Source organism: Dreissena polymorpha, unplaced genomic scaffold (genome assembly GCF_020536995.1).
Source record: "Dreissena polymorpha isolate Duluth1 unplaced genomic scaffold, UMN_Dpol_1.0 chrUn065, whole genome shotgun sequence".
Classification (NCBI taxonomy): Eukaryota; Metazoa; Mollusca; class Bivalvia; order Myida; family Dreissenidae; genus Dreissena; species Dreissena polymorpha.
Window position 1 is genome coordinate 136,210 of NW_026273379.1, and position 19,156 is coordinate 155,365.

Sequence of the window (19,156 nt, forward strand, 5' to 3'; positions counted from 1 at the left end):
TTGTCGGCGAAGTGTTAGCAAACACTATTGTGTTGCCTATTAGCAGATAAGTGTTGATCGAGTCAAATTTGAGTTAATCAAATATTGTCTACTATAACTTGTTTTTTTAGTTTTTTTTCTGTTCTGTTCTTACTATAACATTGCAATTCATTGTACTGAATCATTTATTTCTTGCTCTCATAAAAGTTTTGACAATTTGGAAAAAAAGTTCAATAAAACTGATTAACTTAGTAACTCAGTTCTTACTAAGTAAAATATTGCTGAATTATATGTTATATCTATTTTGTTATTGCAATTCATAATGTAATGTTAAGAACCAAAAAAAAGTTAAATAAAACTCAGTAACTTAGTAACTCAGTTCTTACTAAGTAAAATATTGCTAAATTATATGTTAAATATAAAAATGTAGCAATCTAAATTCCATGTACAAAATTAAAAAAAAATCTCAATTAGAATTATAATTTTGTTCACATTCATAAATTGTTTTATTTCCAATAGCAAAAATAAAATGATAAAGCTAAAATGAAATGAACCTTATGCAATGGTTACAGTATGTCTAATGAAGACTAATGACACTGTCTGGTGCTCAACAGCTCTAAATTCCTCACCTATGCCAGGTGTGAAATGTCATGTTTTTTTAGTAAACATCCCAAACCAAATGGGTCCTTCTTCACAAGTGACACATTCCTCAAATAATTAGACCAATTAACAACAACATTTATACTTTTATACTTTTATTTAATTTTACGTAACAATAACATAGTCCAGCACATAATCTCATAATACATTTTCTAAATCAAATCATAAATTTTCATTGTTATTCTGTAATCAACTATAAATCATTTCGCCGAACCGGTTTAACACCTACTATTTATAATCAATTCGCCGAACTGGGGTTTCGCCGAAACCTCCATAATTCCCATAGGTTACCCATACCCTAAAGATATGTAATTTTTCCCCCTTTCACTGATATGTGCTCGGTACGACTAAAGAGCGTATATTACTATATTCGCGAAAGGGGCGAATATTAACAGATATCGGCTGTTTTAAAATGGTTTTCTAACATTTTGATATGGAAATTCTTCTATGAATATAATTCTTCCTGATGTATTTATTCTGTTAAGATCGAGTGAACATTTAAATGGTTTTTCGTGACATTTGTGAAATGACTATGTAGTCTTTGTAGCGCTCTTTTTCAGCGTTCATGTTTAGTTTTTGTTAATTATTTGTATTCTAATTTCTATTTAATTGTTATAAATTTTATATAAGCTGATATGTTTTACTTTTTTAATAAGCTATGACAGATTTTGAAATGTTCATACGTTAGTATGTTAAAGTGATATTATAGGAATATTACAGTTTATAGGTGTCTATCGCAACCGTTGTTTATTTTTGGCGTTTTCACTTAATATACACTTTTGTATTTGTTAATGCAGCATCAACATACTACAACAATATCCCGGAAAGAGAAAAATAAACCATTTGAATATCAACCGTAGTTGATAAATAAATAAATAAAATAAATATTTTAATTTGTCATGCTTTACAATTTAATATTTAATTAATTAATGTAGAACTGAAACTCATGTTCAAATTTTAATAATGCTGGGCAATTTTATTAAATTATTAATTAAATACACATTTGATTCTGTAAAATTGCATTATGACTGATTATTATTGTAAAATTAATAATCTTTGCGTACAAAAATGTTTCAATACATGTAGGTATGATAATCATATATACTCGGTTTATATGATACTAAGCTATACGTATTTGTACTCACGTTAACATTATTGTTATACGTTTTTTACTTATAACTGTGTGCGCAATAAGTTTTCCATAGGTAACGGGATCTTCATTAATAGTCTTATGACAAATATTAAATTCTTTATAATTCATAGTTCCATCAGTCTTTATGTCCTATTCATTAAATTACAATATTACAATTAAATTACAATATTAGTGTACATATTGTAAATCTTTGATAATGTGTGTAAATATTGAAATAAATATTAAAATAAAAGTATATAGATGTATGTCTACTTGTGTACATATTGTACAGCTTTGATACTGTATGTAAATATTGAAATAAATATTAAAATAAAAGTATATAGATGAATGTCTACTTGTGTACACGATAAAGCTTTGACAATGTGTGTTTCAAATATTTTAATAAAAATAATAGTTTAAAAAATATATTTTAAAAAGTACGTTTACTGTCTGTTATAATGTGCCGATAATGTTACCTGGTGTAAACACAATTTGTTAAAAAAATGTGTTATTTTGTGCAAATATTGCAATAAAAAGTATTGAACTAAACTCTGAAAGTATTTCTCATTTGTGTTTATGCATAAATAACTCATTCAGAACCCATCAACACATCAATAGTTTCACTACCGTGCGAGTTGACTTTTAGGTACGAGTTGACTTCCGTGCGAGTTGACCAAACAACGTGCGAGTTGACTACCGTGCGAGTTGACTTAGGTACGAGTTGACTGTAAACCTTGTATTGTGGAGTCGTCGTGGTTATTGTATAGCCTAAAAACAATGTTCATATTCGCGAACATGACTTTAGAGTTCGAAACATGATAATGGCTAGAGAATTGCTCTATTTATGTTAACAGTCTTAATTGTATTTTAAATTAAACTGTATTTGTTGATAAAAACATTGCAGAAAAAGCATCAATATTGCAAATATTCGATCATATTCGTTCGTTTCGTTCATATTCGCGAAAATGAGTCATATACGCATTATAGACGGACTCAAGATTTCGAGCAAAAAACTTCAAAAACTGTTAAAGGGGAATAAACAACACAATAATACAATTCCGAATGACAATAAGTATGTTTCCAATGTTATTGTCTTTCTGGATTGTATTTATCATCACAGAAATGGATAAAAGCAACGTTTGGATTATCAAAAGGTAAATGTAATATATTTTCGAGATAAGTCACTATAATTATTATTTATACAGTCTTTCAAAATTATGGAACGTTTTAAATTCATCTTTCCAGAAATAGCAATATGTGGGTCTAATCTCTTTCAAAAAGACATTTTATTCAACGTAACGTACCGAGTTAAGAAAATTAAAAAATTATAAATTGATTTTGACACCTTAAAAAGAAAGCATCAATTATTTAATAAAGTTTGGTGTCTTTTACTCTTTATACACTGGAATATATTGCAATGGGTATAAACTGTTTATTGAAGTCAGATCCCCCCTCCCTTCTCTGGTCAAACTCCTATTGGAGTTCTTTATAAATTGGAGTTTAACGGGGATCCCCCGTCAATCTCCCATTGGGGTTTAATTTAAATGGGGGATTGACGGGGTCCCCCGTGAAAACCCCGTTGGTGTTTAATGGATATGGGAGATGGACGGGATCCCCCGTCAAAACCCCACGGGGGAAGAAAATCTACAAACACTTTATTTTCTTATTAAAGTACATATTTCTTACAATTATAACTTAAACATGTGTATTTGTAAACTTTGAAACAGAAAACAAAGCATAATATTTAAATTACATTTTTTGTAAAATATAGGTAAAATTCTCCCGTCTGGAAAAAACTCCCGTTGGAGAATTGCAATTCTTAACGGGGGAGCCAAAACTCCGTTGGGATCCAACGGGGGATGGCAACTTTATCATCAAATAACTCTACTTTCCAAAAACATTTTAACTCATTTTTTTCAATTATATGTATGTACTCAATGCCCCCTACAAATATGCAAAATTTCATAACAATTGTTCAATAAATAAAAAAAATAAGTTTGCAAATAATCTGGATTTGCAAACTTAATCTGGATACTGTTAACAATGGCGGTTTTTGTAAATTGTGATCTTATAAATGTGTAGCAGGGTTTGGTATAAAGAGAACTTATACTGCTTTGCTATATGAACTAGCTAATATAGCGACTCGGTAGAGTGTCTGCCTGATTTGGAACCGGGAGGTCCCGGGTCCAATGCCCATGGTGGTCAAAGATTTTTCTGGCTGGGTTACATTTGCGCCCGACGTAAACAAAACCCCCATTGTGTCAGACGTCCCAAAGATGTCGTGGCATAAGGGACTTCGTGGACGAATTTCACTATAGGAAAGGTTGTGTGTAGCAGAGTTCGGTATAAGGAGAACTTATACTGCCTTGCTATATGAGTAAGCTTATATAGAGACGCGGTAGAGTGTCTGCTTGATTTAAAACCGGGAGGTCCCGGGTTCAATCCGCATTGTGGTCGGGGATTTTTTCTGGCTGAGTTACAAATGTAAAATAAAAGCTGATACATCCAATAGAAATGATTGATTGATCAAAATAAGGATATTTATTCACGCAGAACATACAGTCATAGGTTGAAGGAATGAGACTCGAATGAGTACCTTTGTTTGCAGACACTAAAATAATGAAAACAACCTCGCCTAATGGCGACCACTGTTTTCCACGAACCTGATTCATTTTTTAATAAAGCAGCGATATTACAACATGCGATATAAAACAAATTTTCTTAGCACGTTTTACAATTATAAAAATGCGCCTTCTTGAGTGTCTAAAGCTTTCACTTTAGCCAATACGACTATTTTCAACATCATGTATACAACTTATTCCTTACATGATCGATCACAGTATATTAACCTGATATTGAAACGAGAATCCTTTTATTCAAAACTACTCGGACTAATGCGTCAGTTATAAGCTCGTATGATGATCAGCTCAATGCACGACAATTCGAACGTTCGGTTAAGCTCGCGCTTTTCCTATAAACATGTACTACCATAACAGTTAAGTAATTAGCTCCCTCCATAGGATTCAATAGTATAAGATAAACACAAATACTTAAATGTACAAATGTTCAAATACATCTTACATGTAAGCGTGTATTATTTATTATTATCGGAGATCGGGGATCGAACAGTTCGGATGATCGTGTCTATATTTAATCGCTACGTCAGGCCAGGGTTGATCAGTGAGATTCAATTCTTTTGCCATTCTCCCCTTTCCTCGCATTCAATTAGGACAGTTAGTCGATTTCTGACATACGTATTTGCATTTTATACTGGTTAATACTTTTGGTCATGAAAGGTTGTCCATGAAAAGTAATAGCAGGTAAATCAAACGCAGGAATATTACTGAAATACTTTTAAAACGGCAAAAATTCATAAAATAAACTGCAAACATTCGGAATGGACGTTGCGCTTACGAATACAACACGCATGGTTTTTTTTGGTATTATTATTGTTTTCTTGTTGTTGTTTTTTTAAATATTTGGATCAAACAATATTTGAATACACTTAAGTTTCTCTGTTTCAAATGATCCGGCAAACATTTGTTAGTAACCCAGGTATGTATTTTGTCCATCCGTCTGTCTGTTCAAACGTCAATACACATGATTCTGCTTTTCATGTATAACAGCCGTTTAAGCTATTTTCCTGACAATATGGTAAAATGTGATTTAAGAAAGGCAGATATTAACATAGACTTATATTGTGTATTCAAACAGGCTAATTAACACAACATGTGTTTCGTTTACGAATACTGTTTGTAACGTAAGTCTGTCTCGACAATTTAGGAAATTTTAATATTACTAGACGTTAAAAATACTGTGGGAAGTTCTTAAACCTAAAAAACCCAGTTGCATCGCTTTAGATCTTGCTTCTGCTTCGAATCCAGATGAAGGCCATTACTTTGAGTAAAAATTTCAGAGTTTCAGGTAAGATGCGTTTCTGCGTAAAATACATTCAAAATACGCATATATTAAAAAATAATGAGTCACAAAAATCATGGTGAAATCAACATTTAGAAAAGAGAGCTATTAATAAGCTTACCACCATTGACTTTATTCAAAGTAAATATCTTGTTATGCATAAGATACATTTATTTTCAAACAAAGCAATAGCATCCATTAAAACACAAGTATTGATTATTAAACCTGAAAAAACTGAAAACTGTGAAAGATTGACGTCATCAATCTAGTTTTTGACCTCTTCAAACCGTAAATATTTGTGTAGGTCTCATAAAAAAATCGACGAAATTGTTTGAGCTTGGGCAAATCCGTAAGACTATATAACATTCTAAACACGTGGTCGGTAAAATGCACCAAACAAAAGACATACCTATAAGTCTATGAGCTAGAGCGAAACGTTATTGGTATTGAGAAAATCAGACAGATGCTTTATTGCATTGCATGAATCAAAGATATATCAGTGACAAAAATGCATGTATTAAAATGGATACTGCGTTATTACATATTATGATGAATATTTACCTTTGTAGCAACGTTAAATGTTGCATCGATGCAAACAATTGTACATGGCTGACGATATATGTCGTAAAATCTCCTGATGCTAAGGGTTGCAATTACAAATGTCGAAATGAATTGCACTGCCTCTACTTGTCGCAAAATCAATGCAACATGTCAGCTTTTGAAGCACTCTTAATTCTCGATAACTATGAAATAATTGCGATTCGGAGAAAATAATGCTCTTTAATTATGTGTGTTATTATGGCGATTTCTCAAACTTGGTTTTAGGGCGCGAGAAAAAAAACGGATTAGAGGGTCTGAGAAAACCCGGTAATCCAAATCAATGTTTTCGCCAACGATATTGGAGACAGTCAGCACGAAACAAAAAGTAATAAAGATCCATTTTATTTTTATTAAACCTCAAACCAAGAATACTGCTACTGCTTAGATGTAAGTAACACATAGTCAAAACAAGGTCAATGCCGTACGTATTGTAATAAAATGGTACAAAATTACCAAACTTCGTTGTTAATTCATATAAACACAGTGATCTAAGTTATCGACGACATACATACATTTGATAACGTAATATGATGGTTAACTTATCTCGAGCAATATAAAAACCCCACGTCATGTTTCTACATAAATGGAAGTTAAAATATGCTGAATACCTAATGTTTTGTCACGAAATATACACAAATAACACAATATTTACAGTTAAATGGCAGACAAACATCGCTAAAGTAGATTTCAATGCACTACGTTATATAGCGTTATGTTACGGTTTATTAAATATTAAACATTATATTTACATAACGCTATGTTTCTACATACAATACATTTTAAGGAAATCTAATACCTATAATTAGTCATGGCATTCTTTAAAAAAAATACATGCTTTTTGGCTAAAAACTATAATAACATAATAAACTATGTGATAAAGTAATACACGTTATAGTTGGTACAAGGTTATTGCACGGTTTAGTCAAAATCAAACATTGAATAAATGTCAAAGCTTATGTTTGTGACCATGCCCATACAAACGGAATGCTTCCTTGGATAGCCCTGTGTTATCATTTGTACGTGTAAACATTAATCATTCTTGTCTTAAAATCTACTAGCTTATGCGTCTGTGTAAAGGAAAAACGCGCTTGTATAATGAGCGTCAATTACATGGAATACATACAGTCTCAAATTCTTCTTTTTGGTAATTATGAATCCTACTCATTAAAGTGAAACAATGGATGGCTTAATCGTCCGAGGTCGCCCGTCTACTATATACTTAGTACCAGCCACATGCTGTGGATATTAGCAGAAAGAGCCTCAAATTGGCCCTTGGGGAAATTCAATGCGTAATGTTATATCGGATTGCTTTTACCTAACCCACTTCCAGACCCAGTTATTCTTATAATTCCTATAACAGTTACATGTATCACGGATATATCATTGAAGATATATCAGGGATGAGAAACTTCTGCTCAGGTGGTGTCTTGCTCATATTTTTATCTTGAAAACTCTATTAATTCGATGCAGTTAGTATCGCGACAAAGGATTTTTCGTCTCAAAACACGGTTTATAATAAAAGCAAAATCTCCGGCGGAAGTTCTACATAGTGAGTTTTGTGGACATGTTTAAGTTGCCGTTTTAAATTTATTACATCTCCAAATTGTTTCAATCCAGTCTGAAATTGTGTTAAGCAATAGTTACAATACTCCGTTAATATGCGAGCCCGTCTCGTTTGTTTGTTGTTGTTTTGTTGGTATGTTTCATGTTCACCCTAGTCAGCATCTGGGAAGATATCTAAGGACTTCTTAAGATTCGAATCATTGTCATTTCAAATCACTGCCTTCATGACAAACCACGTTTTTGCTCTCTGTTTGTTGCCGTCATAAGACAACACCGTATTGCTACAATGTGCATTTACCATCAGATTCAAAGCAAGATGATTATACATCTTAATTATTGTATATGATTAATATATTACACTGTTTTTTATGTAATACATTTTATTGCACAATTATGTGTACAATTTCTGAATAGCTCGCAAATGATGTCGACGTCGCACTAATGTCGATGGTACTTTACGATATGCATATGTGATCATTATTTTAGCACTTATACAAATGTTTAAGTCCACTCTTTTAAGTTACAATTGGAAGAAGACATTTATACTTATGTAAGTGAGCATTATGCCCATTCAAACTCCTACTCAGGAAACTTACCAAGTTAAAAACATAGTACCGCTTTATTATGCACAAAGGTGCACGAAAATAATGATAATAAGCAACCAATCTGATTTTGCACATTGAGATAATGATCAGATATTATATTTTTCAGATATAACCAAACATGACAAGTCAGTCCAACAAGTCAACGTCGTTAATCTCGTTTTCAACGGTAACCACCACACACTTGAAACTGTTACACATGCAATGAATTTTGGTACAGTATCCGTGGTAGTAAAAGGATCAAAAGGTGTGGCGGAGAAAATAGCATATGAGGTCGAACGCACGACTGATATCCAAAAACGGTAGGAAAACTTGAAATATGTATACACAAATTATGTGAAGTCGATTGAAAATAAACACACCAATAAAGATATGTTTTCTATGTGCACTTGCAGACAAGGTGTGGCGGAGAACATAGCATATGAGGTCAAAAGCACGACTGATATCCACAAACGGTAAGAAAACTTAGAATATGTATACACAAATATGTGAAGTCGATTGAAAAAAAACTAATCAATAAAGATATGTTTTCTATGTGCACTTGCGGTCTATCTTTATTGGTGTGTTTTTTTTTTAATCGACTCGATACATATGTCTTTGGTTATTTGTAGACACGACGAGGATTTTATGGATAGGATGAAGATGAAAGCATTTCAAGCAATTCTCCATAAAAAGCCATACCTTTTATGGGTTTGTGATCTGCAAAACATGCCTGACAAATTTCATGAAAGGATTCTTGACATATATTGGAAAGGTTGGTAAAGTCTAGTTGTTCAGGTTTTCTTCAAGACTTACTAAATCGTATGTATAGGGTGTTTCCATATACACATTAGTATTATTTGCTGTTAAATGGTCAGACTCAATTGATTAGTTGCATTTTATCGGAGTGTATAAATGTGATATTACGGAAAATACATGTTATAATGTAATGTTAATATCCGGATGGTGTGGTAGTCGAGTGGTAACACTCTGGTCTACCAATTCAGAGGTCGTGGGTTCAATCCCTGGCCGGGGCACTGGCAATTTTAGAAATGCTTCAAGTGATTCCCACCCAACTAGAGATGTACTGGTATGAGACCCAGGTAATTCTCGCGTGTATCGATGCTATACACTGAGAACATAAAAGAACCAAGGGATCTATTCGCAAAGAGCTAGGGTATCGCACCCGGCTTCCTTGTATCTCAATACTGTCTCTTCTGCTTGCTGTCTCTTCAGCAAAAAACCAAAGGACCCCATTGGAAATAAGTGCTTGCTCTTTAATGGGTTATCTTTGACTGAAAGGTCAACAGAAAAACATAATACTTAATCTTCAATGAACAGTGTAATGGCTATAAGTAGCCATTACACATACAGAAGGTATGATGTACGAATATTAGCAAGATACATATAAGCACGAACCCAAACAGCAATACGTGTATTGAATGTTTATGAGATGTTTATGTAAAACATATATTTTGCGAAATGACCTTGTTTGTGTCCTTAATACATGGTTGGTTATAAACGCGGATAATCTACGACCTATTGTTTGACGCCCGGGTTCTATGCACACATGTTTATAACTATGCCAAAAAATAAACCACATTTAAGTTTCATTTAAATATTATCTGTAGTTAAATATAGTAAACGATCACCCATGGACACATTAAGGACTTGTTTGCGACAAACAGTTACATATGTATAGCAAATGACGCATTCCCATCACCAAGCAAATTATATAATAATAAACACACACATGGCACATTATGGTCAATTCAAAATTGTGCATGTCCACTAACGCACAAAGACTCGGAGCGGTGGTAATGGAAAATGGATTAACAAAATCAAAAAGGTATAGGTTCACAATACACGCATATTCGAACAATAAAGCAGCAATATAAAGATACTTGCCTGATGACGCAACTTATGCCACTACCATATCGTTTTTGATAGGTTGATTATTCAGAACAGCTTTAATTTGGTCAATGGTATTAGGCCTAGCTGTCTAAGGTGGGTTTTGAACTAGATTTCTTGCGATAATTTTAGGCAACGGGAACACTGAATGACAATAGAATTGCACACGATTTCATGTGTTTGAGAAAGGAAACTTACAACAATACATTTATGAACGAATTTAATGACTGTATGTTATTATCAAAATAATGTATTTATATATTCATTCAACGAAATAAATAGCGACTTTCTTTGGCTTACATACATGAACTTTTTAAAGTAGTTTCAGTTGTGCTATCCACGGGTTGGGAAGTAGGAAGTAATATCAACGCCTCACGGCTGCCAAGTACTAAAAGTGTTATGCTATATTGTAGAAAAAAATATGATTGAAATATTCGTTGATATTTTTCAAATTAATATCGAACAAAATGCAAAATTGATCAAGTTTATATTGCACTTTTAAACTGTCTGATCAAGCGGTGAATTAATTCAAGCTTGCGAGTAAGACTTTCTTTCTATAAATAGCGCTCGGCGGTATAACAACCAAAGTATTTAATTTATGTATGTTTTAATTTTGCCTGATAAATTATTAATCAATTTACCATTCTGGGTCTTTATCCGAATGTTACCTTAAGCTATTTGTTTTCGTAACAGTCCTTAGCGGATTAGTTATTTAACTCAAAACGGACTTATCGTAAGAGACCTTATACTCTTTACCGTAAGTTAAGAACATGATCTCGGTCTCATTGTCATATCGTTACCTATGTTTGGTAGCAGATCGGATGCATGTGTTTGTAAATTACAACCTTAGCATCAATTAAACATTAATTGTATAATTGGGCGTACTGTATTTTGTTAATATGATAAGTGCATGCATATTTGTATATGATAACTATACTATCCATAACTAATAATATTTGAAATAACACACACTGCCGTTTAATAAAGAAAATTACATATTAAAATTTCATAACTTCACAACTATCGTAAAACGTTTTAAAATGCGTTAATGTGAAATACTTTTAATACGTCTGTATAGTGGCATTTAAACATAAAGAAGCAATGTGATTTTCAAATACGATCGTACGAACTTACAGGTGCACTACTATATGTTGGTGATTCATTTTTGTATTTGAGTATCGCAGGCCAGAATCAGGTTAATGTATTTACATTGATATCCGACCGTATCAAGTCCGTGGTGTGATCATGCAGCAAAAGTTTCCACACGGAAGACATGCGATTTCGTTAAAGGCTTGACTCGTTACGGTTTCCGAGAAAAGCTTACGAAGAATCTGAACAGTCGCATTGAAAATCGACGATTTTATATTGCGCGGGCGGTCTCCGTTCACATTTGCTCTTACCTGCCAACAGACGTCCATACAAAAGTATCGCACGATAATCGCGTACCATTTAAACACAGACGACGTGCGGTGCTTAAAATCGCACCAAAATACAGAGTTTACCAGCCGGGAAAATGACCCGGCGATACGCGTGCTATGACTAAGGTACGTTGATTTAACCGCAAAATGCCAAGAACACGTATACCATCACGCAACAAACGGGAATAATGCGCATAAGCAACAAATGCGCATGCCACAGCCATGTAGGCTGCACTTGCGAGTTATTTTGAAAAAAAAAAACGTACAGGCGCCGCAAGAATTGAACGGAAATGTCAGGGTCGCCGATGTAGGGTGAATTTCGCAAGACTTCATAAAGATTTTAAAAAAATCATGTGTTCAGTACTTAAAATAAGTGACTTAGCATATAAGGTAAAACTTCGATAATTTTCAGTGACATGGTAAATGTCACTGAGGTAATTTGATAAAAAATAATACTTCCGGGTTTTCTTCGTGTGTGTCGGGAAAAGGCCACGGTACACTGGCTTGCTGCAAAACAAGTATGGTTATTGCAATCAACAGAGGATGAATACTTATTAATACACGGAGGTCAAAGTGTGCTACGACTGTCTTATAACGTTATTACCAGTCGCATCACAACTTTCTACGAAGCAGATTCGAACGGTCGCATAGTGTTCAACCTGTTAGTTGAGCTGATACTTTCCAAACTGAGCTTTTGAACGCGGAAGCTAACCGTGTTATAAAAAAACGCTGGGTATAAATAATAACTTAATTTCAATATCTGTTACACTACTTCGCTACGTTAACATAAAACTAGTTCATTCTAGAGAACGGACAACACTATACTCTATCAAATATTGTAGATGCCTGAATACTTAATAATTATATTACATGTACGTGTATTAAAATCATTGAGAAAAAAACAACATATTTACAATTAAGCACCATAAAGAATTTTCCTCGCATGAATTAAATACTCGTAATGGAATGATGGTATCAGTTTGCCTTTCAGATCGCTACGAGATACATAAATTATGCTAATGAGTGTGTTACTGCAAGGATTCCTTTACTATCTGTGATAAGATAAATAATCTGGTACAATATCAAATTATTAAACAATTGCGAGATCATCACCACATGAACAAGCACAAGGTTGTCGAAAAAAAACTCGGGAGTAGGCGCGGTCTTCTGGAAAATTATCGTTGTTGATGTTTTGTCCGTCCCCGATGACGCCACTTTCAACCTAAATCGTCCGAAAAAATAAATTAACTCGTACAGTACCATATTACGTGATAAACAAAATAAAATGAAACGATTTGTTGCTTGTTGCTAACGTTTTACGCTGCGTAAATAACAGTCCACGTTTGACGTTTTTAAGTCTTGTGCATAGAATTGACTTTTTTGCTGTTGGTTGTTTAGCATGTTTAGTTTAAGTATACCATGCAAAAAAATATATATTAACAAACACAAATTAAACCTAAATAAACCGCGTCAGATAAAGGTCTTTGCAGTTTTAAAGTTATGTTCAATGATGAAAATATGGTACGTCATATGATCGCTTTACTCACGGTACACATTAATATGGATGGAGTAAATATCAAACAATTGTTTGGGTATTGCTGTCTCAACAGTCTGGTGTTTAACAAGTCTCGTGTATAGCTAAAGAGCGAAATCGGTGATCCGATCTTTGTTTTGCAGTTATACATTCAGGACAAACATTACCCCAAGATTTGTTTAAGAGAACCTGTTTAAAAGACATTTCTTTTTTTATATAGACAACTCGTAAATTGTCATTACTGCATATTAATCAACAAAATATAGGAAACGAATTTTATTCCGCCCAGCCAGTTTTTTTAATAATCATGTGTGTAGGAATGCCGAATAATGCATACTCGTCTATATAGAATCCGGTTCATTATCCACCATGATTCTTTATGTTTGACATTTACTGTATACATTAAAATGTGTTTTTATATTTTGTCATTAAAGTGTTACATGCGACAGGAAGACCGTTTGATAATTAATATACTCAATTATTGTTTCCTATATGTTTAACTGCATTAAAGGGACTGTAAACCACGAATGACGAAAAACAAAAGTTTTAAAATACCGTATTTTTGTACAATTATCAGTTTATATTGATTAAAATATCGCGACTGGTATATTACATTAATTGACTAAAGTTCATATTTTCAGTATTTTTGGTAATAAAATTTCGCGATGTGAAATCGCAAGTATATCGCGAAAACAGGTGACATAACAATATACACTCGCAAGTTGATTGATCAGTTCATATATAAAATATATACAATTTACTACGCATACACAATTTGCATTCCTGGGTTTACCACGTGACGATGATGATCAATCTACCTGCGTTATTTAAAGTTAACTGGTAGTTACCTGGCAGACATACCCAGTAAAAATAAAAATAAAATAAAAAATAAGTAATGTTATATACCAGTCGTTATATTTTAAACAATATAAACTAATAATTGTAAAAATATACGGTATTTTAGAACTTTTTTTTTTTGTCATTCGTGGTTTTACAGTCCCTTTAAGATACTTTTATTATGTCAAATTTCGGTTATATCACATATTTATGTCTTTGAATTGATCTGATAGAAGTTGATTTAAAATGTAAACTTCAATCGCAGCAAAGTGGAGTGAAAACCATCTTGCGTCAGTTCGCGAGCGCGACCTATTTGTCGTTTCCAACGAACTGAGAGATTGCAATCCTTGCAATGTAAGTTTTTGACTTAATTTGTAGAATGTACACATCCGAAAAACAAATGTTCCACAATACGTTACATACATATATATACGCGTAGCTTTAATGAATGACACCGGAATTTGTATCAATGTTTTATATGATTTTATTCTTGGGCGTTTACTGTTTGTATATATCATAAGTGTCGAAGAATGGCTAAAAAATATAAAAGCACCAACAACAGCTGTAACAACATAAACAATCTATATCAAATGGTGTGCGTGAGCATGCGGGCACATGTTTGTAACTACTCACATGTGAAATAAGATCCAATCTTTGAAAAAAAAAACTTTAAACAGAAATATCGTTATTGTCTCCATTAAGCATTTTTATTTATGGTCAGTGACAAATTTCCTTTAATGACAAAAGGCACACTGAAAACATACACAATTGATAAAACTGCGGTCACTACCTCGGGAAGCTTGGACTCAAATGAGGTTTATGTTTTATCGAATCGCATTTTTAACCCTTGTCCGTTTTGATCAATTCATGATTTCATAATGACAAATGAAATGTCAAAAATTTAAAAGCATCTTTTTTTACATTATTGCATTATAGGAGACTTTATAGTAGCAAATGCTTAAAATGCATTTTTTTTAATTTTGGAGTGGATTCAAAATTAATAAAACAGAACGTCTTATTTAAGTAAATAATTGTGTATGATTTCTTACATGGAAAGCCTGTTGTAATGTTACAAAATCAGAATTACTAGATTATGTTTTATGTTTTACAGACGGATGACGTCGTGTGTTATTTTTGTTTTCACGATTACATCGAACCTGTTAGAATCTTAGTTCAGCATCTTGGCTCGATGGATTCAGTTAAGATAGGCGCTTTGCAATTCAAGAAAATGTGCAATGAAGTAAGTTGAACTCTTTATATATGATACTTTAGTGTATTTACTTATAAATGTGTTCTATTATGCTAAAGAAAATATTAAATAAATGTGTTATCAATAATTGAATTACCCAAATTGTAGTTAACATGTGTTGTCTGTTTCATGTGTGTGGCGCGTCGCTTTATGAAATCAAAACCTTTTGAATTGAAAAAAGGAAATATACAATGCAAAAAATATTTATATAGGACCCGTCTGTTAAACTTTATAAATCAACTATATTGTAACATCATAATCCAACTTTTATTCACTAGTTCGATTACTATAAACTCTACACGATGATACAAATTTGAAAAACGCTTCAATTTATCCAGCCAGCCAAAAAGAATGAATACGCTTTAACATGTATTAAATTACAGTTACACAATGTTTGAAACGTGAAATGCTATGTAATTTTTTTATTTGTGTTGTTTTTACAGGCTGATACAGATGGATTGCTGAAAGGTTTACGGCGAAAGGTGGAGTACTGTCTACAGTTTAATTAGTTTTTTTATAGTATCAATGATGAAAAACGAATTGTTCATATAGTGCACATGATTAACATACTATCAACATATAGCAATGTACTATCTTTTAGTATTTATTTAGACAACCTGGTAATGAAAAAAATGAAAACAAATTCGAAAGTATTAAAAGAGCAATAAGTCATTGGAATCGCAAAAATAGTACTCCTCAAGGAAAGATTACCATTGTCAAATCATTTTTTTTTTCAACTTTACTTACTCATTTATTTGTATCATTACCAACACCAAGAAGAGGCACTATTAAAGCAATACATCAACACTTTTATGACTTCATTTGAGCAGGACCAAGCAAAACTATACAAAAACAGTAATTGTTAAGGATTATAACGAAGGTGGGTTAACTATGGTAGATTTAATTATGTTCTTTTGAAAATAACATGAAAATAACATGGCTTAAGAGAATAGTGTTAGGCAAAGGGAATTGTTTTTCACTGACAAAATCGTTAATAGATTTTAAAATATTATTCAATACTGTAAAAATGTATGCCGAGAAAATATGTTTACGCTAATCTTGAACAATAAATTTTGGCTTGATGTTTTGAAAAAAAAAATACATAGAAGGGCTAATATACAGTTTTACCCCACAAACATTGTTACAAAATGAATTTCAACTGATCCTGGTAGGGCAGAAGGTCCTTTAAAAGATATCAAAAGTTAACCAAAATCGGACCTCCGAAAAAATGTTTTTAAAAGATGGCCGCAAAGACCTATTTATGATGATCATAACTATGTAACTATCTTATCAAATTTAACGAATTGGTGTCTATACCTAGATTTTAAGGGGCAAAGAACACATGAAGATCATCAGATGGACTCCAAAACCTTTAAATGATCATAACTCTGAAACTTTCCACTCAAATGTGATTATTTTGGTGTCTATACATAGGTTTCAGTGGGCAAAGAACACATTAAGATCATCATACATAGTTGAAATGTATTATGTTACACAGAAATCTCACTCGGCGTCCACCGACGCAATACGAAGGACCACAAGTCGATTACTTTTGACTCAAACGTAATGATTGTAATGTGAAACGCCATTGGTTGGACCTGCCGCGATTTCTGAAATATGACAAGAGGGTCGATATTTTTCAGCTTCAGACTTGTTACATCGAATTGGCAGGAAATGATGCGTATCAGGGAAACCAGTACCCTGGGATGTTGTCTGTCAAATTCTTGCCAATGATTAATATGTTCTATGGGGGACAATTCGTGCATTCTGTCAACATAAGCCTTTGTTTACAACCTTGCCACAATCTTCTCACCATTGTAACGTTTGACCAACGCTTGTATTGGAAGGCTGCCGAAATCATCATTGATGCGCCACAAAGTAGTTGCCTGAAAAACGTTGTGCAGATGTTTTCAAACACGTACGAACTTGCAGGTGGCGGGGGGGGGAGGGGCAATTGATCCCTCATGGAAGAAACCGCTCTCAAAAACAAAATTTAGACTGTCTTTGGGGCAAATGCAATTTTGCAAATTATGACATAGAAAGCTGTCATGATGGCTTCACAGGACCATCTTCTTGTTGAAAAATGCCTACTCAGCAAGCCTTAAGCCGAATGACCAAGGAAGATCCTGAGATTCAGATACTGATGCATCATGCCAAGATGTTGTACTTTTCCTTCTTAGGGACAAAAAGACTTAGCAGATGATATATGTCATGTTTTTTTATCAAACTCGAGAGGGCTTCAGAGGAGATGAAACATGAACTCGCCTAGACCTAAAGGCAATCATAGTATGGCTGAATTATCAGCTAATGATTAGCAATTTAAGGGTTTAAATTTAAGCATATCGTACTGGGTGTTTGCTGATGCATCTGCAGGCAGTTCCCGATTGTCTATACATCTTTGCTGAAGCTAAGCACATAACCTACAATCTGCTTATTACGACATGTATATGCAGAAAATAAGCAACCTTGAGAAACCCAACTAGACGTTTATCGAAAGTTCGGTATAGGGTTTCACGTTACGGGGCTGGGCTAGGACGTGATCTCGTCAGTGAGCAACCATTGATGATTTTTTTTCATTGAGCACAGGAGGTCTAACTCGCAAAGGTTGGATGACCAAGGAAATGCAAACCCATTGGACCCTATCTGCAACTCTAACATTCGAGCGGAACAGTGCGATGCAGAATTTTACGGACCAGACCTATGCTACAAATGCACAACACAAAGACTCGACTGAGGTGTGCATCAATGGAGATGCTTCTGATCTTGAGAAAATGCAGACACAGATTACAACCTGCTCACCATAAACAGCTTATACTACTCTGAGAAACATGGTCAATGGGATAGTGGCTGGGTCAGATGTGAATGTGTATCCAATTTAGGTGGTTGGGAACACGATCATAAGAGACATCATAGGAAATTTGGACTAAGCTTATTAATTCAAGACAAAAGACGTAGCCAAATCTCTTGAGATCGCTCCTGACTGTGATTTTTATCCTGCTCTTCTGTGTCAGCGTTTCCTGCTGGTGTCAAAATCTGGAGCCCTTTACCTTGAAGACATATTGTCTTATGAACTGAGCTTCCATCATCATGCCCTTTTTAAAGCCAATAACGTTCTTCGTACAGCAGACAAGCCTCAGATTGGTCAGGCCATTTGAGAGTATTCTGCAGACACATCAAGTGCGGCTGTGATAAACTGTATTCCTAAACAGAGTGATTCGTTCTTGAAGGTGGCACTTCGCAGCATCGTTAACAGTGGAAAAGGGCGACTCATATAACGCAATAGCCGAGTCGTATGCATATTCACAGTAAGGTATTACGGACAAGCGACGTTGGGGTTCGATGGCTACGAAAACGGTCATTAAAACAAAGACAACACACACCAGAGACCATGAAACACGTAAATCCTATCGTGAGTTTCAGGAAAGAAATAGAATGCTCATCTTTAAAGGTAGACATTTTGTCTCTTGACAAAAACATGATTGCTCTGATCAGCACAGCTCTGACTAAAATGGGATGTTATGTTATTCTGTCTTTAAGGGATGCTGACGTTGATATTGCTAAAGCTACAGTGGGACGATCCCGTCGTAGCACCACAACGTTGGTGGGCGAGGATACAGATTGATTATCTTGATCCTTCATTACTCCGAAAGGGACAATAAGACCATCTACTTCCGATTTGATGTAAATAAATAGTCAAAGGAACACAAAGTGTATTACATTAATCTTTTGAAAGAACTCGTGCTTATTAAGGCTGTAATTTAATTTCAATGATTT

General features: G+C 33.8%; 1 protein-coding gene across 2 annotated transcripts in view; it reads left to right on the forward strand.

Annotated features, from left to right (window-relative positions):
• Positions 1-19,156, forward strand: part of LOC127863946 (uncharacterized) — a 59,644-nt gene that overhangs the window by 30,406 nt on the left and 10,082 nt on the right. For both annotated transcript variants that reach the window (XM_052403626.1, XM_052403625.1), the window contains exons 3-8: positions 8,564-8,756; positions 8,850-8,909; positions 9,066-9,208; positions 14,399-14,487; positions 15,245-15,373; positions 15,826-15,864. In XM_052403626.1, the coding sequence (XP_052259586.1) occupies positions 8,564-8,756; positions 8,850-8,909; positions 9,066-9,208; positions 14,399-14,487; positions 15,245-15,373; positions 15,826-15,864 (653 nt within the window). The remainder of the gene's footprint in view (positions 1-8,563; positions 8,757-8,849; positions 8,910-9,065; positions 9,209-14,398; positions 14,488-15,244; positions 15,374-15,825; positions 15,865-19,156) is intronic.